This window comes from Crotalus tigris, unplaced genomic scaffold, assembly GCF_016545835.1.
Source record: "Crotalus tigris isolate CLP2741 ecotype Arizona unplaced genomic scaffold, ASM1654583v1 scf7180000018651.982201, whole genome shotgun sequence".
Lineage (NCBI taxonomy): Eukaryota > Metazoa > Chordata > Lepidosauria > Squamata > Viperidae > Crotalus > Crotalus tigris.
The window spans coordinates 623353-647280 of NW_024097125.1; the positions used below are offsets into that span (position 1 = coordinate 623353).

Sequence of the window (23928 nt, forward strand, 5' to 3'; positions counted from 1 at the left end):
TGTGATGGAGGGTCCTGGATTCAAGGGGGCATCTACATCCTGGTCTGCCAAGCCAGGCAGGCGACCTCGCAGGCCAGACGCCCACAACAGCTCTAAGAAGATCAGAGTGAGCAAGGGGTCCCCCCAAACATTTACAAGACTATGTAAGGTTCTTGTCAATTCTAGGACAGGCCTAATAGTCTTGTGAAAAAATAGAATGTATGTAAGGGAGGCTTAATAGTTCTCTTGAACTAAGGGCACACTCAGAGTTAGGGTGTTTTGTTTGATAGTATTAAACAATATGTGATATTCTTGTAAATATGAAAAATGTCATGACTGGGTCTGCCTGTGTGCAGGCATCACTGTGTTAGAAATAACAACATGCTTATTTGAACACATGTATATGTATGCTGCAATAAAAACAGTAAGTATTCACTTATTGTTTTATCCAAGGGGGGAGGGGTGTTACGTCCTGGGCCTGCTGAATGATTCAGCAGGCTCAGGAGGCTGCAGAAGGCCCAAGTAGACTATGTGGTTGCCTGGGGCCAGACAGGCTGTCTCCAGCCTTGTGAGCATGTGCAAGGTGGGAGACTAGCCTTGTATTGATAGGCTGATGCTGTCCCTACAAAGGGAGTATACAAGGGGCAGCGCCCTTTTGTTTGCTGTTCTGTTCTGTTTGTGATCTCAATAAAGAAGTTGTGTTTTGTTATTCCTGCCTTGCTTCAGTTTCTCTGATTCTAAAACAGAAGAGTAATAATGATCATTTCCATCCTGAAACCTAGAACCAGTCTGGAAATCATTAAACAAAGAGACATTGAATGCATGCACTTGATTTATGCAGAAATGAAATATTAAGAATCAAGGTGATTCTCATACAAATAACAAAGCATATCCTAAGTTATATATATATATTATGATTATGTCCATCTAAAATACTTTCTTCAGAAAAATAGATATTGGAAAAAGAAAGCTCTACATTCAATGATTTTCCCCCCTTCTTTAAGGATCCCAATCTTAGCATGAATTTTGGAGAAAATCATTTCAACCTTCATAGATTTTACTGTATTTTTTGATCCTAGTATAATCTAAAGAATGGATCTCCAATGCCTGGGCTGCTGGAGTTGTGAGCTGTTTGGAATCAGGCCATAGAAGCAGATGGTAGCGCATGAATGCATCCCCACTTGCATGAGCAGTCGGCGAGCACATGCACATGCATGTTGACTGCTCTCATGGAACCATCCACTACCACCACCACCACCACTGGTCCGCAAAGCCAGAAAGATTGAGGAACTCTGTTCTAAAGCCTCTTGAATCCATGAAAGTGTCATTTCTGCTACATTAAGTAATAGAAAGCAGAGTGATCCAGAATATCCAGATTCAGAAATCATGGTTCCTAATATTAAAGGATTTCTTGACAATTGCAATTCCATAGAAGTGCTAATGAAATATAAGAATATAAGAATAGAAAAGATTAGATAGTTCGTTGGAAACAACTTCTGTGATAGTCCAAACTCTACTTGCTGTAATAGGCTTAGTACAAAATACAGGTAGTCCTTGATTTATGATCACAATTGAGCCAAAACAATTTGTTGCTAAGTAAAACATTCGTTAAGTGAATTTTGACCCATTTTATGACCATTCTTGACACAGTTGTTAAGTGAATCACTGCAGTTGTTAAGTTATCTGACTAACTAATCTGGCTTCCCCATTGACTTTCTTGTCACAAGTTACAAAAACTGATTACATGACTACAGGACACTGCAACTGTCACAAATATGAGTCAGTTGCCAAGTGTTTGAATTTTGATCACTTGACCATGGGGATGCTGCAATGGTCATAAGTGAGAAGAACAGTCATAAGTCACTTTTTCAGTGCTATTGTAACTTTGAACAGTAATAATAATAATAATAATAATAATAATAACAACAACAACAATAACAATAATAATAAAGTTGGAAGGGACCTTGGAGGTCATCTAGTCCAACCCCCTAATCAGGCAAGAAACCCTATACCATTTTGGACAAATGGATGTCCAGCCACTTCTTAAAAACTTCCAGTCACTAAATGAACTTTTGTACGTCAAGGACTACCTGTATATGCACAAATATTTCAGCATACGTAAGATACTAATACCCTAAAATGTCTTACTGAGTTCATCTAATACTTATGATGAATCGTAAGAATTGAAACAGATTAATTTCTTATGAACAGACCTTGTTTATCACCCCAGTCTAATGTCTGTGTTAGACACTTGCAGAAATGCAAGCAACAGCAACTAAATGCTTGTTGAGATCAATAAATCATTATTTAGCATAAACCCCACAACCAGTAGATTCAGAATGACCAAAGGTCAGAAAAAAACCAAATATAATTTTAAACATCTATAATATTGGAGGCTTATTAGCAACCAGATATTAACAATAGCCAGGTTTAGAGTGATTAGTCAATTTTAACACAATTCAAGCAATATTGAATTGGGTTTCCTGCCCGAGCAGGGGGTTGGACTAGATGACCTCCAAGGTCCCTTCCAACTTTACTACTATTATTATTATTATTATTAATACCAGGTATAGAAGACTAAACACAACCTGACCTCAGGATTACATTATATAAGTTTAAACTATAGTTTATATTTTGGAGGAAGTGGGTCTTATATTCCAACTACAGTTTTTGCTTATTCTCTTAGTATTGTACTATTTCCCTTCAGTGTTTAATTTGGATTGAACTTTTCTCTTGCCAAAAAACTTGACTGTGACAGCTAATGAGCTCCTGATTTCAACTAGCTGAATAACTTTTACATCTGGAAGAAAGGAAAGAGGGAAGGAAGCACAAGCACTTTAAAAAAAAAAAAAAAAAAAGCTAAAAATTTGGTTCACTTTTGCTTTTAGTGTTCATTGGAATCCTATTATATTTTCAATATATTTTATATTTATATTTTCCAATAATTGAAATGTATTATTTGTGAAAACTCTTGCCCATGGGTTGGATGCAAATACAGTCAGTAGTCAATTACTGAAATCAATCAGAATTAAGTTCCACCAAAGATTACCAGCTGAAGTCCAACTAACTTAAAAAGCCCCTGATTAAATATGGATCCAACCTCATTTTTAGGTTGCATTAATATGCTAATTATATAGTACTTAGAGACATATATATCACTTCACAGTGCTTTACAGCCCTCTTTTACAAAGTCAGCATGTTGGTCCCAACAATCTGGGTCCTCATTTTACCAACCTCAGTAGGATGTAAGGATGAATTATTTTATATAATTATATGCAGAACATCTCGACTAAATGCCTAATAAATTGCAAATTCTGATTTTCCTATTGTAAGTGAAAGGAACAGCTGCTTTTCAATTCCATTAGAAAGGGATATCATTCCAACTTGAGACCATCATAATATCCATTATATCAGCCATAACCAAATTTCCAATCAGACAAAAACATGCTCATGCTACATAAGACAGCAGTATAAAATATTAATATTGCAATGGATTGTGCACATCTCTAGTTTTGCTACATACATAGAAATACATGCAAATAGTTTCTATTCTATCCCTTTTTAACTGAACTATTTTAAAATCATTTATTGACTTAATGTGGTGATAAATAAACCAGAACATTGTTATTTTTAACATCCTATGGGCTTAGGCCAATGGGGGGATTCAGCCAGTTTGTACCAGTTCAGCAGAACTGGTAGCTAATTTTTTTTGTTGCCCAGGCTCAGAATATACTTTTGGAAGTGGCAGCCACACAGACAACCGGTTGTTCACATATTTAAATCCTACCACTGGCTAAGGCTATGACTTTTGCAACTGTTACCCTACTGCAAAGATTTTTCAACTTTTTCAAGCTATGTAACCTGGTTTTTTTTTTCTAAATTTATGAATATTTTTAATGCAAGAATTTCCTACTATTTCTACTGTAGCTCAAAAAAATGTTATTGGCACCTTAACTGTATTTGAGTAAACTTTTTTGTTGTATTGTTTTTAGTCTCACAGACATCCATCAAGCTTTCATGGAATCCTAGCATTCCAGAAAATACAATTTGAAAAAGAGTGTCATAATGCATTTACAGGCCATCTTTCTGGCTACAGATTAAAGTTATGTCAAGATTTCAAGACTGCCTAATATTATTTGCTGCAATAACAATACCTTGCAAGGAGAGATGCAATGCAGGTAGCCCAAGATCTTTCTTGCCACAATTGTTAACTGAATTATTGAAGTTGTTAAGTTAATAACACAAATGTTAAGTGAATCTGGCTTCCCCATTGACTTTGCTTGTCAGGTCATAAAAGCTGATCACATGATCTCAGGACACTGCAAACTTCATAAATATGAACCAGTTCTCAAGCATCTGAATGTTAGTCATGTGATCATGGGGATGTTGCAATGTTTATAAGTATGAAGAAGAGTCATTAAGTCAGTATCATTGTAACTTTGAACAATCATTAAACCTTGTAAGGGATATTTTGGGCATACAATAACTGGGCTGCATTTATAAACCTTTGCAGCCTCCATGGTCACATAACTGTGTTTTAGAGCAGTTTTGCCAGAAATCTGCATTTATTTCCAGGTTTTGACAAAACTGCACCCAAAGCAAAGCACTGATTTGCTTAATGGCTGCAGCAGTTGCTTTATGACTATAGCATTTGCTTATTGACTGCTACAAAAAAAAGTTGTAAAATCAGGCTCCATTATAGTCAAAACTTGAGAACTACCTGTATGCAATATCATTTGGTACATATCATTTGCTGCTCTTCTCCCTCAATTAACTAGCATTTAATACCAAAGCTTGCAATCTAGAAAAGAGTACAGAAGAGTACATGGGCACCTTGCTTTTCTACTTCTTCTAAATCCATGTATGTTATTCCTACAATGGGAGACTGTCAAGATAATGTGTGAACTTTCTATTTTTTTTCATCCTCCAAGAAAATTCATAACACAGATGTCTTAACTCATTGTGAAAGAGCAACAAGGCCTCTTCACCACAGCTTTCCATTTCAGAACCAATATCATTTTACAGCATGACTCAACAGGCTTGGCTTTTTCATTACAGAAGAACGTTATTAGATTTGTAAAATATAATTCCTACACCTGTTAGATTGCTGAGTATTAAAGTCTGACAAATTTATTAGACACCTCTTGTTTTTTCCAAATGAAAGCTCTTCCATATCCCATATTTAATACCGAGAGAGAAAGAAGAAAAAAAAAATATTTGGTTGCCTTTGGCAAATTTTCACATGTAAAATGTAAAGCAGTATTTGAACCTTCGCCTTTAAACATACTTTCAATCAAACTGTAAGTTATTTTATTTAAAAACAGCCATGCCTTCTAAAGTCAAACCCCAATTAATTACACTGCTTTTCCAAATGTAAGTACTAACCATGTCTAATCTAATGAACAGCATATGCTTAGTTCATGTTATGACAGAGCCATTACTTATGTCGATAAACTGCGTACACTTCCCACAGCTGTAATAAAGGACAGGAAAATACTCTAATTAAAGGATACTGAAGACTGTGAAAGGGGGAGGGAGAAGCAATATACTGTTCACATGAGGGTATATAATAGGGTTATTAAAACAGGGACTTCATTGCTATCTTTTCCATGGCATCCTCTTTATTGCATTTCACGACTTAGCAATGTTTGTAAAGCACGATGACAAGCTAGATGTTTGTTTTTATTTATAAAGACATGTGCCCTTAATATGCTTCCTTCAAATAAATGCTTGATAACGGGGTTTATGGATCTCTCCTTTTTTAACCCAGGCAAATGTTTGAGAAGCCAAGGCTACTTTGTTTGTCAAACATTTGCTGTTCAAGATTCGAAACACAAAAAAACTCTCTCAAATTAGGCTGCTTTTGGTCCTAATATTTCCATCCTTTTCTTGTATTCTGGTTAACCTATATTTTATTAATATTATCTCTATATGAAAGTTGTATTTATATCTTTGCATAAATACTTTCTGGGCTCCTTATTTTAACCTTGTAACTCTCACCAAGTTTTTTTGTCTGTAGGTATTTGTGTATTAATACTGCATTGATTAGAGTCCACTCTAGTATTCTCAATGAAAAAAAGACTCAACCCCTAGAAAAGGGATAGGTAGCTTTTATCTGCTTTCCAAAACCCTTTATAAGTGATCAGTTCAAATCTTCTTACTAAGAGTTAGCTATTCCTTCACTGAAGTCAAATGCTTCAGAGAAAGAGCTACTCAAGAAAGAAAAGGGGAACCCAACCAAAAGACCGTGTGACAAGCAAAGAATGGTAAAATGAAATCTTGCTTTTGCTGCTGAGGAAGACTCAGCCACGGCATATCTACTGACTTGAATAAACAAGAATTAAGGATACATAGATCAAATCAATCGAAGGTGCATCTTAAGTGCCACAAGGAAGTGAAGCCAAAGGATATGGGTCCTCGTTTGTCATATATCTTGCAACAGTGAGAGGGCAATTTTGGTTAGCGCTATGTGTTCACCTCAAAAACAAGGTCACTTTTTTAAAAAATAAAATAAAAATTAAATTTCCAAAAGGATTAGAGATCAATACTGTCTATATATAGAGAAGGGGGAGTAGGTAGCAGCCATTTGTTTTAATAGTGGTAGTGTGCCAGTTGTGGATTAGATCAATAGTGAGGCTATCAAGGTCTTTGTATCCTTCAGAGGTAGAAGTTACATTTTTTAAAAAAGAAAAAAAATGCATCTCCAGAGTCTGCAGAGAAATAATGCACCAAGACCTATTTATGAAAAACAAAATGCATACTTTAAGTTGCTACAAAAACCACAGATTAAGGCATTAATAGGACGATCATTGTAGCCATCTCTCTTTAATTTACATGCATGCATATATACATACATACACATACATACATACATACTTACATACATACATACAGAATGGTAATTTAAATTTTCATAAATTTAAATAGCTGCAACATCTTCCACTTCCAATGAAAAAAGATTAACAAGAAACTCACTCACTAGAGGAAAGATAAATCTTCCATCTAAATACAGACTAATGCTTGGGGCTAACCACAAAATGAAATTATAGAGGTAAGGGGGAACAAAGAATCAAGTATATTATTCAAATTATTTCACTCACTTTAAGTGAAAGGAAAATCAACAAAGATCTGACATATGAATAAAAATGTAATATATAGAAATATTTCTTAGTGGGTAAGATATAGTGAATGAGCGCACACTATTTTGGCAGCCTTGTGGTTAGCTTTCAGCATAGTTACAGAGCAAGATAAAACATTATGTTTAATATATTGGACCATTTTAAATTTAAAAAGGTTAAATAAAAGCTGTTCCTTGAAACCCTGGAGAACCAGGTAAAATAGGCCTATCAATGTAGTCCTTTTTGACAATTCAGAGGTAATTTACCATTGCCGTCTTTTTTTACAATGTTGTTTATTAATGTCAGTCTAGACTACATTTCTATAATTAAATAGGCAATTGGTCCAAGCAGAGAAGTGATTGATCCATGAGCAAGTTTGAGAAGCTGCAAGGACTTGCTTCAGGACTTACTAAACTCATACAAATTTGGTGAATAAAATGATGATGATGATGATGATGATGATAACAACAACAATAACAACCATGGAAGGTCTAAAACACTCTGCAGATAACATAAAATACTTGGGGGAGGGAGAACTAACATGCCTGGCTATGTTCCTGTTAACACACTCAATTTTAAAAACTTTATTAGTTTTTAATGTGATCTAGTAAATGGCAGCTTTCTATCTTCCTATATATAATTTTGTGATACTCAATTATTAGGAAATTGGTTTATCCCACATTATACATAAGTAGAAAATATTTACTTCCAGTTGTTCTTTCCAAATAGTTAAAGGAAAGAATACATTTTATAGCATGTTGTCATATATGGATTTCAGGGTTTTTCCAGGTCTGTATGGAGATGTCTAGAATTAATATGGATATTTCTTCATGCTCTGACTTCATGTAATGTTGTCCTCTATCACTGAAATGCAAGTCGATGTGGATACAAGTTCAGAACATCAGAAAGTGCTACAAAGCTTAATATGCTAAATAGAAAAGAGTAAAAGTTGAATATATATCAATAATTCTCCACACATCCTCTACAAATGGGGGTAATGAGATCACAGCAGATGTACATATACAATCTGCAACTCTAAAGATGGTTCCAGAAAGAGAAATGACAGACTTAGAAGAGCCGGGGTGGCGCAGCAGTTAGAGTGCAGTACTGCAGGCCACTTTAGCTGACTGTGTTCAGCAGGTCAGCGGTTCAAATCTCACCGGCTCAAGGTTGACTCAGCCTTCCATCCTTCTGGGGTAGGTAAAATGAGGACCCAGATTGTTGGGGGCAATGTGTGTGTATATATATATATACACATTGCTTACTGGTGTACACCGCTTAGAGAGTGCTTGCACTTAAAGCGGTATATAAGTCTCATAAATAAATAAATAATAAATAAATAGACATGTCAGAAATAAATGCAAAGATATTACGCCCTTAGAAACTATTTACATGATCAGATAGCCCTTTGATCTCTTCTGTATTAGTGTTCTTCTTAGAATATCTTTATCTAGAGCAGGGGTAGGCAACCCAAAACACTCAAAGAGCCACTTGGACACGTTTCCCACTGAAAACAAAACACTGGAAGCCGCAAAACCCTTTTGATATCTAAAATGAAGATAACACCGCATATATCCTTTTTTACCGTGTGTGTGTGTGTGTGTGTGTGTGTGTGTGTAAAATAAAGGTAAAAAAGGATATATGCAGTGTTATCTTCATTTTAGATGTCAAAAGAGTCTCTTCTCTCTCTCTCTTTTTCTCTTTCCTGTTTCTCTCTTTCTCTCACTCTTTCCTTTCTCTTTCTCTTTTTTCTTTCCTCTCCCCCTTTCTTTCCTCTCCCCCTTTCTTTCTCTTTCCTCTCCCCTTTTCCTCTCTTTCTTTCTCTTTCTTCTCTCTCTTTCTCTTTCCTCTCTTTCTCTTTCCTCTCTCTTTCCTCTCTCTCTTTCTCTTTCTCTTTCCTCTTTCCTCTCTCTCTTCTTTCTTCTTTTTCTCTTTCCCCCTCTTTCTTTCTCTTCCTCTCCCTCTCTCTTCCTCTCTCTTTCCATCTTCCTCTTTTTCTCTTTCCTCTCCTCCTCTTTCTCTTTCCTCTCCCCCTCTTTTTCATCTTTCTCTCTCTCTTTCCTCTCCCTCTTTCTCTCTCTTTCCTCTCTCTCTTTCCTCTTTCTCTCTCTTTCTCTTTCCTCTTTCTCTCTTTCCTCTTTCTCTCTCTTTCCTCTCTCTCTCTCTTTCCTCTCTCTCTCCAGGTAAGGAGAGAGAGAACAAAAGGCAGACAGTGCTGAACAGGCAGGGAGGGGGAGCAGGACGGGAGGCAGCAGCTCTGGTGACAGCGGTGCAGCCCGGCCACTACCCCCGCCACATTCTCAGCCGAATAGGCAGGAAGGGGGAGCAGAACGGGAGGCAGCAGCTCTGGCAGCGGCCACTGCAGCATCGTGGGAAATCCCTGCCACCCCCAGCCCGGCTGCCGCTCCCACCACATCCTCAGTCACTTCGCTGTCACAAGAGGAGGGTGCCAAGGCCAGGTGCACCATGGGTGGCCATGCTGGCAATGGGGAATGCCACCGCCAGGATGAGGGGGGGTCCTGACCCACCACTGGACCCACCACCCAAGTAGCCCAAGGTCTCCTTCTCCTGCAGCACTGAGGACGGCAGCAGTGGAAGCGGCATCAGGATGGCAAAGGGGTGCAGGTGCCCAATCGCCGCTGCCTCTTCAGCCTTGCTCAGCACGACCAGCAGCAGTGGCAGCGGGAGGATGGCCAAAAGGACTGTGCAGCAGGTGGGGGAAGGGCTGGGCAGGCGCCGCAGGCAAATCCGCTGCACATGAGATGGCAAAAAGGTGCAGGCAGAGAGGGGAAGCTACAGAGACCCCAGCGACCCCCTCAACTAACAGAGGCAGTGGCAGAGAAGGGCAAGGGGAGACTTGCCGGGCAGGGAAAAGGCACCCCAAGACTGGCCACCTGTGGCTCCTTACCAGGGACACCTTTCCAGCAATCTTCCCAGCCACCACGTGCAGTACGAAAAAGGAAAGAGGTTTGTGGACAGTCCCACCAACCAATCAATTCAAACTTCATGAGAAGTTTGAATTGATTGGTTGAACTTTTTTAGTCCCACTTTTTTTCAGACTGTACATGGTGGTTGAGGATAGGGAGCCGCAGGAGACAGCTGAAAGAGCTGCATGCGGCTCCAGAGTCGCAGGTTGCTGACCTGTGATCTAGAGAAATGTATATTTTATTTCTGAGTTATATCGGAAGAATGACACAAACAAGCTTCTGGTGGAAAATGCATGTAGTTCCATCCTTATCTGTCTTCCTAGTTAACTTGCAGTGGATATATGCATTCCATTTTTATACAGAGGGACCATGTGCAAGCACCCTGGAATGCTGCACTGTTCCTCCAACTTGGAAATCTATATAGTATTCTGTTAGTCCCAAAAACCATACTTAGGAAAAGTGTTGGAAGTCTCCCTGAGTATTGGTATAAGCACACACACACAGTCAACAATAAATACAATTTCTACACGTCCTTGCTAATGTTTGTAAACTCTACTGCTACAAAAATCTTATATGTATGTATGTAGCTAGGTAGGTGTTTTCCTTCATGTTTAAAAGTCTATAAAGTCAGCACCAGGCAATATTGCAATATTAGAGATGGCACTGCAAAATCAAGAAGCTATCATTGAAAAGACCTACTTCCAAGTAGCCACTCACTGTATTTTCAGGAAGGCACCCCTGCTAATAATGATTTCAGGATAAATAGGAACAAATGAGAAGAGATGTTCCCTCAGGTATTTTAATCTCAAACCATGAAAAAGCTTTAGAAGTTAATAAGGTAAAGGTAAATGTTTCCCCTGTCCAGTCATGTCTGACTATAGGGAGCATGCCAATCTCCATTTCTTCGTCGAAGGAGCCAGCATTGTCTGAAGACATTTCCATGGTCACGTGGCCAGCATGACTATATACTGAGGAGCATGGAATGCTGTTATTTTCCCACCTAAGTGCTACCCATTTATCTACTCACATTTGCATGCTAGGTGGGCAGAAGCTAGGGTAAAGAAGGGAGTTCACCCATCATGCTGCGCTAGGGTCTCAAACCTGAGCTGTCAGCTTTCCAGTTGATCCATTACACCCTCTCTTATAGGTTAATATTAGCACCTTTTATTGGGTCTGGAAATGATAAAAAGAGCCAACAAAAGTGCAAAAGTGGAGTCTTAGGTTAAATGGCTTCTAGTTCTTGTCAGTGCTCCTGCTGCATTATTTCTAACAAAACTTTATTTATTTATATTTTGTGCTTCTAGACCACTTGCTTCCCTCAAGGAGGAACTCCAATTAGTAGGTGTCAAGGGCAATCATTTTACCTGGGTGTAGTCCCCAATCAACTCAATGGAAGTGCATATGTAAGATATATGCTAAGACACATTTATTGTGCCTATGGGACACAGCCTTGTCTCCTGCGTTTCTTTCCAGGTCTGAAATATATATCTTCAGGGAATTATGTTCAACACTTTTTTCTGTTTATTTTTTAGAAAACAGACCTGTTTTGTTAGGCCTTTCTAAAGGTTTTTTATTATTATTGGGTGTTAATTGTTTGTTTTTTGTTGTCAGTTGCCTTCAACACTCCCTGGGAAGCAAGGATGAAAACAAATTGAATTAATAATAATAAGGAGGAATAAGAGGAGGAAAAATATAATCAAAAACAAAATCAGGATTAGAAGAAAAATATTGTGCTTTTAGATATTTTTTTTAACTGACAAGAAAAAGGAACATCCCAAATGTGGAGGACAGGTTTTTTTGTGTGTTTTCATTACTCAATTTTGGAAACCATTATTGTGCAATGCCTGCAAAAAAGAAGACCCTTTGTTTTCTTCCTGGTTTACTTTTTCTTTGGTTGTTTACATGTTCAGTTCTTTAATTTCCTGGCATAAAGAGATTATACAATCACTGTAACATTAATCTGAGTATGAAAGACAGCCACCACAGATCACAAACAAATCTTTCATATTACCCAGTAATAGTGTATAACAAATGTAAGTCTCACAATTGAGTGTCAAGATATTTTGTCAGAAGGAGCTACTGTCATACAAACCATGCTTCTGAGTGTATTTATTAAAAATCAAATCATGTAAGAGCAAACCTAGGTACTTCCTTTGTGATGAAACAGAAAATCTTGCTGGAGTACTTAAATATCTCCCAGAATTCTTGAGAGTAGCCATTTCAAATATCAGAATCATCTTGCAAATTTTAAGGCAAAGTATGAGGAAAAGATAGTTTTTTCATTACTATCCTGCTACAGAGGCTTCTTTTCAATGTTGCAGATTACCATATTTAAGAATAACTTTAGTACAATTAAAAATGAAATAACTTACTAGATATTCTCTATTCTTGGAATTTAGGGAAGCTCATGTAACCTCATTTTATGGTCTGTAATTAATCCAAATTAAGCTTAGCTGTTTTTGTCCTTCACCTAACAGTGTTGAAACTAGCCATCAAAATAGAATCAGAACTGGTTGGTAACTGATTTCCCATTTTATCTTTTCCCCTTGTTCATATGTGTATACACAAAATACATGTAAGTATATGTATACGGATATACTTTAAAAAAATTCTAAATTTGTGCTTACACATATTTAAAACTTTCATTCCAAACAATATTTTACAGGGTTTGCTACACAATCTTTGTTACTTTGTATCTATCTCTGAATTAATTTTCTAACAAACAGAAATATTCTGGCCCTTTAAAAGGAAAGAACAAGGAAAAATAATATTGTTCAATTGTATTATGTAAATTGTGGTTAGAGATTTGAGTTGTAATGATAATTAGAAAATATCAAGCACACAATTTCAAAGGTGTGTTAGTGTGTGTCTGAGAAACAATTTCAAAAGATTAAACAGCCAAGTCCACTTGTTAAGGGAATAAAATATCTGGATTAAAATATCTCAAATCCTCTAAAATGGCTGATAAGATTTTAATTTTGTTTAAGTCTCTGTATATACAGTCTAGCAGTTGCATATAGATCCATCTGCACATACACAGAAGAATATTTATTTGGACAGATAATCTTTAGCTACATCACTACATTAATGTCTGAGGGGCTAAGGTTCACTGATCACCTTTAACAGGATTTTACATAAACAATATATGATCCTTCTATAAGAATTATTAAGTTATTTTTGTGTCAATTGTACAATGAAATGAAATGTTGGCAAAACTTTGCATTCCTCACTAGGATAGGTTTGGTTATCTTAAACTGGTTTTGTGCTTAGCAGAAAGATATTGAAGATATTCATTCCAAATGAATGAAATTCACATTAGTGGTCCATGTGTGAATCTTTTTTTAAATTCAGTCTTATAAAATCTAACAAAATCAATGAAGTGATAATGAAAGCATTTCATTTGCAAATAGTCTTTGATAAAATCATGGATAAATTCTTTTTAAATATAATAAATCAAGCTTAATCATGCTTTAAAGTCAAGATTATATACGCTTCATAACAACTTTATTTCACCTTTACTTATGTCATATTATTTTTTCAACACTATTATTAAAATTAGGTTTATTTATCACATTTAGAACTACCCATCTTTCTCACTAAGGGACATTAATTAAAGTTATTTGAAATGTTTTTTCAATTTATAATTTATGTAAGAAACTGAAAAAAGTTAATCTTATAACCTGTTTAAATAGGAAATGTTTGCCAAGGAACCTTATTTTAAGAAGAAAACCATAGCAATCAATTGAATCTTTCATGTAAATCACAGGAGAATATACTATGCCATAATTATGGATTTTTTTTCAGTACTTAACTAATGAAGAATATTAGAAGAATTAAAATTATAGTGTGAAGAACATAGAGAAGATCTGTATTAAATACCATGTTGCAATAACTCAAAAAGACCATTTGAAATTATGGGGATGACTTTTTGAACAGAAGCAAAGAATAATGAATGATAAATTCATTGTGATATTGATGGAAAGGATTGTGCCTTGCCTTTCTTCTCATAGGGCAATCATGCCAGATAACAATTTAAATTTTTTTAAAAAATAATTCCAAAATCAGATAACATTATTAGTGCTACCACTTAATATTTAACTGAAGAAAATGATCTTACCAGATCTCCAAAAGATTATGCTGTCTGCCATGCTGATTCTTCCTTTCCCTAGCCAGTTTGGTCTAGAGGTTTCAACTACCAGGCTAGAAACCAGGGTGGTGAGAGTTCTAGTCCCACCTCAGGCATGAATGATCTTGGGCTACTCCCTCTCTTTCAGCCCAACCCACCTCACAGGGTTGTTGTGGGGAAAATAAGGAGGAGGAGGAAGTATTAGGTAGGTTTGCTGCTTTGAGATATTTATAAAAATAATAACAGCAGGATAAAAAAAAGTAAACTGTGAATACTTCTCAAAGATATAGTGTGCTGTTTAAGTGCATTAATCAACAATATAATGTTTCCAGTGTTGGCAGTTTACGCCAAGCTCACTAGCATATCTACAATATACCTGGGTCAAAACCCCAACAAACAGGTTTAATAACCATGAGCTCCAAGAACAAATAAACTTGTATGGGAAGACCTGAATAGGCAACTGCCCATAATTTTAAGAATGCAAGAACAACCATGGTGCATTAAAGAGGATATATTAATTGACATAAGATTTTCACTGTTCTGAATGTGACAAGAACATAGAGCAATGGGAGAAAATTAATTACAAATTGCTGAATAAATGCATAAATGTCTTGAAAAGCAATGAGTGATAAGCCAATTCATATATCCAATTTATGTACATGATGAACACATATTATTATATAACAGCATTGTCCTTTGTTTTGCTCCCTTAAATTCATCATTTGAGGCTCTCACAAATAATTAGCTATTAGCAAACAATGAGGTGGGTCAAATGAAGAGAATTAGTCAACCATAAAACCCTCCCATTAAGGTGTTCTTTGAAATAAACTGCACATAAATCTTACCATGAATCTGAGCACATTTTAAGGAGTGCTTTTTACAGCAAGATACTATTCTGTTTTAGCTAATATTTGCCATAAATCCACTTTCTATTTCTGGTTTAGTGTGATTTAAAATTAGTTTGATAGCATTTCTGACTTTACTACTGAGAAATGACAACTTTCTTGGCTCCTCTGTTTCCTGCTCTAAAAAAGTGCCATGGGAGGAGCTCTACTTTATGTTTTGCCTTTAAGTTGTAATTGAAATGTAGGAAACTAAAGAGGCTACGAAGAGCAGGATGGATAATGAAAGACATTCACACAAATTTTTGGCAACTTTGTAAAGTAAATACATGAATGCCATGCTCCACCTGAGAATTTAACTCCTATCTTCTTCTTCTTCTTTTGGTAGGGGAAAATCAAAAGCTATTTTCTTTCATAAAAATGAGAATAATTATAAATGTTGGAACAGCGCTAAATTCAGTATTTGTATTTGCAGCACAATAACTGAAATCCTATGTATGAACCACATTGCCGCTAGGCTATCCTGCTAACACCAAGCAACTACAATCTTGAAAATACAATTGTTGTGTAACAGTTTGCTTGACTCTCTTATATTCCCCTTTGCTTTGCCTCAAAGTTGCCTTGTATACATAATAGTTCCTTTTTTCATTTATTTATTTTTTGCCAATTAAAACAAAGAAACATTGATAGTGGCCGCTGGCTTTAAAAATCAAAATACAAAGTTGGCTGTAAATCTGGGCCAGAAATTACACACGTTCTCAGAATATTTAGGGACCACATTCTGAATCTCTCAAGCTAAGACAAAATCTAACATATCATAGACAATAAATAACAATTTATTAAATAGTTTTACTATTTATTATTTCCCGTGTACTCTTAAAAACTGCAGTGGGTAACTATTTTTGAAGGTCCTCTGATTGCGCACCACTAGAACATCTAGCTAGAATGCTACTTCTAGTTAAACACTATTATTATTATTTTAGCTTCCAGTGCTGATAGGAGATAATAGAGCAAAACATTAGACTCTCAGACTATGCTAATTTTACTAGAAGAATTCATCTATTTCCCCGAAATGAAAAAGCTATTTTTTACCATCAGAATATCTACAAAACTAAATAAATGTGGAAAAAGAGGAGGAAGAAAGGCAGATGGACATGGGTTTTTCAGTCAATCCATTTGTTGTTTTTGCAATTCAGGGAGAGTTCTCTTTATATATTTTTACACTGGGGTCATGGACTGGCAGCTTGCTATTCTACCTAACTACTACTGGCTGAACGAAAAGAGAAATATACATGCTGAAAATATTTATTTTTTTAAAAAAAGAAAAGGGTTAAAAAGAGCTATACTTACAACTCTCAGCCTGGTAGTCTGGTACAAACTGCTCATCATTGTCAGGTACCTGAGCTGAAGATAAGGTAAGGGAGAAAATGAAAAAAAAAAAATAGAATTATGATTATTAAAAAAAGAGCTACTAAGTGGAAAAGAATTATAATTCTTAGGACTAGACAAATCAAGAAAAAAATCAAAAACAAAAAGTTAAATGATTATGGGAATCAACTGCATATGAAGATGAACTGGGAAATTCTGCACTTGAAGTTGCATTAATCAGCACTAAATACAAACATCCCATATATTCGGCATACTTCACAAGAGCCAAGCCTTTACTTCAATAAGTAAGGTGATGTATTAGTCACTAAATACCTTCATGCTAAAACTAGGTAGAGAACAGTTAACCCACATTAGATTTATTGTTTTAAGTTGCCAGCATTTAGGAGGTAGAATTGCATTTATGTAGCAATAAATTAAACTAATATCATTAAGGCAAGCAACCAAGGGGTCAAATAGAATGCAGACTGAATCCCATTGAAGCTTTTCAGGCTTCTACCTTTGAACTACTATAACATTTTAAAAGGAAAAATAGCAAGGAGAAAATTTGAGAAGATACATTTCCCCTTCAATTTTATGAAATTCTAGAACACATCTAAACCAGCAATATAAAACATTTCATACTCCTCACTTCAAAGTAATTCTCTTTTTTAAAAAAAAAGCACATTTGGAAATCTGTTTCTACACCTTTAAGATAGTTTTGTTGTTAAACATTCACAATTTGGAAAGGAGATTATAAGCTTCTTGAATGATAGGTAATTGATAGAAGGATTCATCACTCATTCATTTATATAGACAAAATACATCCAAAAGACAGCATATAGTTACATAATATTTACAATAAGTCCCCAAATTCTTGGCTATATTTAAAAGCTTATCTTTATGCATGCTAGACTAGAGTTAAGTCCTATTAAGCCCTGGGAAACTTACCTTCTAGCTAAAGATCCTAGATATAGCTGTAGAAATCCTTCTTTAGAAATCCTTCTTTTTAATTTTATTAATTCAACTAGAATTTACCTAAATGAAAACATTACTGGGATGTCCAAATAAAATTCATACATACATTTATAAGATAGCTTATGGCAAGTAAGTTTATAAACTAATTTAGCTATAAGCTACCCATATGTACCAGTACATATTAACAAATAAATACTTTTTAAAAAAAACAAAATATTAACTACCATATTGTTTTTCTTTTTTGATAGTTTCCCTATTTCTTTTCCCTATTTAAAGCTTATTGGACAATGGAAGCATTAAATGCTAAAAACCAGTACTGTTTTATCCAGGCTATCTAATTTAAAATCACGTAGAAGTTAATGAAAAGTTATCCACATAAGGCAAAACCTGAAAGAGAATAACCAAGTATTTCTGAACTTGTAATCCAAAGAGCTTTAATTTAAGTGAAGAACCAGGGCTAAATTGATTTTCTTTGAACTTACTACAATCTAAAGCCTCCCTTTACTTCCAGTATCAATCTGTCTAATAGGACAAAATGTTGTTTGAAAACAAGATTTAGGCCCACATTTTCAGATCATATCAGAACCACAAATGTTTATTCATAATTCTGCTAATTGGACATCATTAATAGTATTCAGCTCAAAATATATTGACATATAGGCAACATCAACTATGCAACCAGTGTGAATTATTCTATTTCCATACACAGAGTGGACAACTGCTAATGTTTGCTCTTTTCATGGTGCTAAATATTATACTAGAATAACAATTACCCCTAATTGTGAAAAAGATTTCCACACTGCACTGTTTATAAGAATCACTGGAACTGTAATCTGAACAAATGATAAGCTAAAGATACACTGCAGATTTGTCTTATTTATTCTCCCTTATTCTCATAGAAAACTGTCCACTATATTTCACATTTCTCCTTTTAAAATCCACTGGAATTGCAGGTATACAATTAACCATTATTTCTTTTTCATAATAAACTACAATGCTCTTAATATCCTCTAAGGAATTTGGCTTTCAGGAACTCTGCACATCTTTCTGGCTTCACAGAAACTCTTTGGGTTAGATTTTGTATGACTTTATCACATTAAAAGCTAGATTTTTCACATTAAGCTGTAACATTTAATTCTTGTTCTTATTGATTCATAAGCCAAAAAGAAAATGAAAATTTACCAGCAGCACTCTACAAATTGTTGCATTCAGATCAAAAATAAATAGAGAAATTCTTTTTCTTTACTGCATTTTTAGCAATGCAAAATAAAGTTCCTAGACTAATTGCTAAAATGTGTAAACATGTTTAAACAGTTGTAGGGAATTATTCAGAATGATTAAACCTAACTTTTAGAACATCACTTGTAACTTCAGTCTCACTTTGCTGAAATAAAGACATTTAAAATACAAAGCAAAACAAAATTATGAGCCACATAATTGGGTAGAGAAGTTTTGAAGCACACACTCTTCGACAATTATGACAACAATTTACCTGCCTTTTTAATAACTTAAAGCAAGTACCAGATTCTCAAATCAACCAATGACATACTTACTGCTGTTCTTATAAATAAGAAAAGACAAAGTTTAAACTTTTGCTTCCAAGATACAAACACTATATTAACACACCACCTGCTTAACAGCCACCGTATATGTCTTTATTGTCTGTAATAGCGACAGATGTAGCTGGTTTCCACAAAAATTTCCCAGTAAAGAAGAAAACTAGTATATCCTATTTTATGAAATGAAAGCAAAGTTATAGCATATTTTAAATGTAGGATTATATGTTAAGTCTTGTATATAGCAATTTATGAAATCTTGTCCAGTTTTAAATTGACATATTTGTTTTCTTCTGAAGTAAACAATCTATCCTGCACAAACACTCAATGGCTACAATTAAGTAGAAATAAAATGTTATTTAGTATTAAACACACACACACACACACACACACACACAAAATGGAAGAAACATAACTACTAAATATTCAAAGTACAAAACCCAATAAGATTCAAATAGACAATCAGTCCATCATGATTTCTCTATTCTTCAAATAAAATAGAGAGCAGTAGTTGATTAATGGTAAACTTATCAGGTATCTCACATACTACCCTACAAAGACATTTAGGTTTCCGCACTAAATTTAGTCAGTTAAGTATAATTATACCTTGAATACCCAAACAAAATAAATGACTTTGGAGTATGATAACTGCAGGCAGTCATAGATACAAATCATTTCCTTTTTCTTGTCACTGCTATAATTCAGTGAGTCTTTCATAAAAGGAATAGTAGTTTTTAATATGGTGAGAGAGCAGGAGGCGGGATATATCAATATAAATGACTGCAGAATTTAGATTCTTTTGGGACAGAATATTTAAATATCTACAAAGATTCCCTTTGTAGTAGCATTCTAATGGACTACTTAAGACTAAGAAGAAAAGTAAATAGAAGCACTTTAAGGGGTAAGAACAGGAAACCATATAATAATGGAAACAGCTTTATCAGGTTTATTCTGCCTTAATACACAAGGTGCCATTAATTGTCTCGCTTTGGAGAAAGTAATTTCTGTACTTCGTTTTTGGTTCCTTCTTCTCCTGTCAACTTCTCAAATCTTCCCCGGGTAAAAGTAAAGGTAATTAAGTGTTGGTTAAAACTCTACAGGGAGATTTTAGTTCCAAAAACCATTTGTTTACTTTTAAACAACAACAACAAAACTTCTGGGATTTACTGTACCTAGAAATATACTCTTTTGATTTAACGGCACTGACCCAGAGATACAGGATCACATTCTAAGAAGATATTGACATTTTCAATATGCATCTAAATGCTTCAGACCATTTTTCAATATTAAGAAGAATAGGCAACATCTTTAAGATTTTGTGATTAAGCTAAGCAAGAGCAGAATGGAACTGAAAGTAAATTTAGTTTTTTTCCTTCAAACATAATCACCCTCTCCTCCTAAAAGTATATGGTGGATGGGAGAGGAAAAGAAGACAGAAAAGTAGACAGCAAAAGAAGTTGAGTTGATATTTAATTAAAACCAGTTCTATCCACTGTAACAATGACCTGCAGCCAAACAAGGCAGAAGATGTATGAGTCATTCTCTTTGCCAATGAATGAGACAGCTGATCTATTAAACAATTATTCAAGAGAAGCAGTCAGAACTGGAGTTCTGCCTTCATTCACAAAAACAGAACCCAGCAAGAAACATGTGGCCTCAACCGCAATCTTTTCTTGTCACACCCCCAACAGAAAAGGAGAGACAATGAAAGAGAGACAGAAGAATAAACTTGAACTTTTTATATAAACACATCAGTTCCACAGCTTTGTCTCAAGACACTACACAGGCCCTATCAGGGAAACAAATACAATAAATGAGATGTCAAAAAAAAAAAAAAATACAAGATGGTCTAAGAATGGAAAAAGGAGATGCACAGGAAACACAGAGTGAGAAAAGGGAAAATGCACAAGGCAAATTAGCCAAAGCACTATTTTTATTATTTTTTTTTAAATCAATTTTACATAGATTGTGACATTTCCGGTAGCATTACTTCTTGACACTCTGGCAATCCATAAGCCAAGTTGTCAAAGATTTTGAACATCAAAGAATTCTCCTTTGAAAAGAAAAAAAAGAGCTACACAAATTAAGAACAAGTACATTTCTCACCGTTCTATACACAAGAAATTATTTACCAGCTAAAATATAAATAAACTAAAGAAATGGTACTTCTTCCAATTAATTTTCTAAAGTGAATTATACAATAAGGATATAACACTTTGTCTTTTAAGTTATTAAAAAGCACACTCTTTCCAAAATTTACACTTTCTGTCCAAATACTTTTAAGAGCTTTGAGATACAAAAGTGATTAATAAAATCTCAGATCCAAAACAGTTTTGTCAGTACAGCCTGATCTTAACATTGCAGCCCTAGAAAGTAGATCTATCAGACAGATTATTACTTCTTTGATTATATAAAGTTTTTACACTATTTTATAATGAGCACAAAAAAAGTACTTAGGATCTATGTGCATGTAAAGATATCATGAATATATCTTCCAAAAGCCTAACTTTATATATCTTTGGTGTCTTTAAGACATACACAGATCTCCCATCCACAGTCCTTTAGAAGGTTTCATCTTACAGATGTCTTCAAGTTATTATGTATTAGAGTTAACCCTAGAACTTTTTTCCCCCCAAATACCTTGGGGACTTTTACTGTACCAACTTTTTATTTCTCATTAATTCTTTGTACTGAAAAATTTACATTTTAGTTCTTTATTTTAAGGGCATACTTGAACACTGTATAAAACATGAACAGTTCTTATAACTCTCTTGACTGAAAAGATGAGGATAAAGGAATTTAAAAAACTAACATCCTGATTTATGGCACTTCAATATCATTTTCTCTCTTGATCAAAATAAAAAGGGGCAATTATATTTCATTTGAAAGGATAAAATAAAGCCAGAATAGGCACAACAGGTAAACTGTGCCAAGAACATGAAATTTTCACAAAGTTCATTCACAAAATCTGGCTATTACTTTCACTGGCACCAATATATTTTTAAGAAATCATTTCTTGCATCATCCAAAGGAGAAAAGGGACTTTTTTTAAAAAAAAATTACCATTCTTTTGATTAACAGATCATTCTTTCTAGATGACATTTTGTTAAATCAATACTAATATAACAGTTTTGCTTCCTATAACGTTTACACTACACTTGTTTATCCATCATTTTTAATGTTTTGAATACAAACTTAAAACATTCTTATTTTTTAGCTTATTTTTCTTTCAAACCACAAACTGTTTCCATCATAACACAGCAGGCTTTCAGCACCACCAGTCTTTTCTTTCCTTTTTTTGTTACAGAATAAACAGCAGGAGCTTCCGATAATGAAAAATACATTAAGTTCATATTTGAGCTGATTATTTGAAGTCAGTTATAAGCTTCTATTTGTCAAGAGCAATTTAATGCAATATCTACAAATTCAATAGGGGAGTCCCATCATCTGCTAGGACAAAATGGCATCACCATGACATTGCATGCACAGGAATTAACAGGTTTAGCTGAAAGTCCCATTGATTTTGAATAAACTTTTATACGTATGCACAAAGGAAGTACTGGCACCTGAATAACTCAGGGTTGTTAGATGATATTAATGCTTTACTAAATTAGGAAATTATTAACAACCGTTCAGTTTATTTATTTATTTTTGCAAATGTTCAGATCCCAATGTTTTATTTTGTTTTAAGCCTCAACACATTACCGGTAGCAGCAGCAGCAGCAGTAGTTTCCACTGAAGGAAAAATAAGTGTTTAAGTCTGTATCTCACACAGAAAACAAGAAAGAAAGTTTGGTCAAGCATTCTGCTAGGTTCTTGTGCCACTGGATGCAAACTATTTTTGAATCTGACATCCTAAATCTGGCACACACATTACAGCAACCAAATTACAGCACACCACATAACACCAAACAAATCTGATTCTATTTCTGGAATTATTTTTCCATCTTCAATACATATGTAAATGCCATTGTTTCCAAAGCCACTTTTGTGAAAAGAGAATAGACTGTTTATGATTATTCATTTTAAGCAACATCTTCCCCAGAAAAATAGGGATACTGATAAATATGCAGTTGAAATACCTCATCTATCTTTTTCCCCCTCTTTTTCATGTTCTCATTTTTTCCTACCTAAAAACTATTTCCCTAAAATGGGGAAAGAAGGGGAAAAGAGGACAGAATCCTCTGATAACTAAAAAGTGATAAACCATAGTAATCCAGATGCTGCTCTACAACATTTTTTTTAAAAAAAGGAGTGGCAGAATTAAGAAAGTTAAAGTCACATTATGGGCTACAAAGCATTATGAAAGCTAACTATTTCACAGAGCTATAACTTTATAAACAATCATGTGAACATAAATGGACAAAATTTAATCAAGGAGTAAGCAAACTAGACTGACTTCAAGACCAATTTTATAATTAATCTTGTGTGGATACTTACTACCTACAGAGCATCTCAATTTTTTTCTCCTTCTTGGAAAATGCAAAACATAATTATGAAGTCATGAGTATGATTTGTAGTCTTAGGTTATAAAACTTTCCCTCAGCTATTTCATTTCACATGAACTCAGTTAGTTTTCGTGTTTAGGATTTGATTCAACCAAATTCTAAACTACTCTGCTGGTCACTGGATATGTTGATAGAATGCTTTAGTTTAAACAGCATAAGTCTGTAAAGTATGAGTTTAATTTTTCGTCTGTTTAACTTATAATAGCACAAAGCATTCTCTGCATGCTAATTCAAAAGAGTATCCTATTGCTGTCAGTGAAACTTATTTCTAACTGAGTACAGGACTATAACCCAAATTATTTATTTCCTTTTGTTTGTGTGTGTGTTCATGCATACACACACAAAAACATGATTAGCAAATGATATAAAATCCATTTTTGTTCATTCTTCCTTTTCAGAAACATTTTAAACAAATATCTGATTACACATTAAAAAACTGCATTTAATCAAAATTTACCAAATTAGAACATGCATCAAAACTAAAACTCACTGAATGAAATCAGCAATATCGAATGCTTAGTGCTTTGAT

The 23928-nt window shown here is 34.7% G+C and overlaps 1 protein-coding gene across 6 annotated transcripts in view; it reads right to left on the reverse strand.

Moving 5' to 3' along the window:
* Positions 1–23928, reverse strand: part of ETV1 (ETS variant transcription factor 1) — a 140299-nt gene that overhangs the window by 111687 nt on the left and 4684 nt on the right. For all 6 annotated transcript variants that reach the window (XR_005558140.1, XM_039355282.1, XM_039355281.1 and 3 more), the window contains exon 5: positions 16343–16396. Coding sequence is in view for 5 of the 6 variants with exons in the window: in XM_039355282.1 (XP_039211216.1) it covers positions 16343–16396 (54 nt within the window). In the remaining variant the exon portion in view is untranslated. The remainder of the gene's footprint in view (positions 1–16342; positions 16397–23928) is intronic.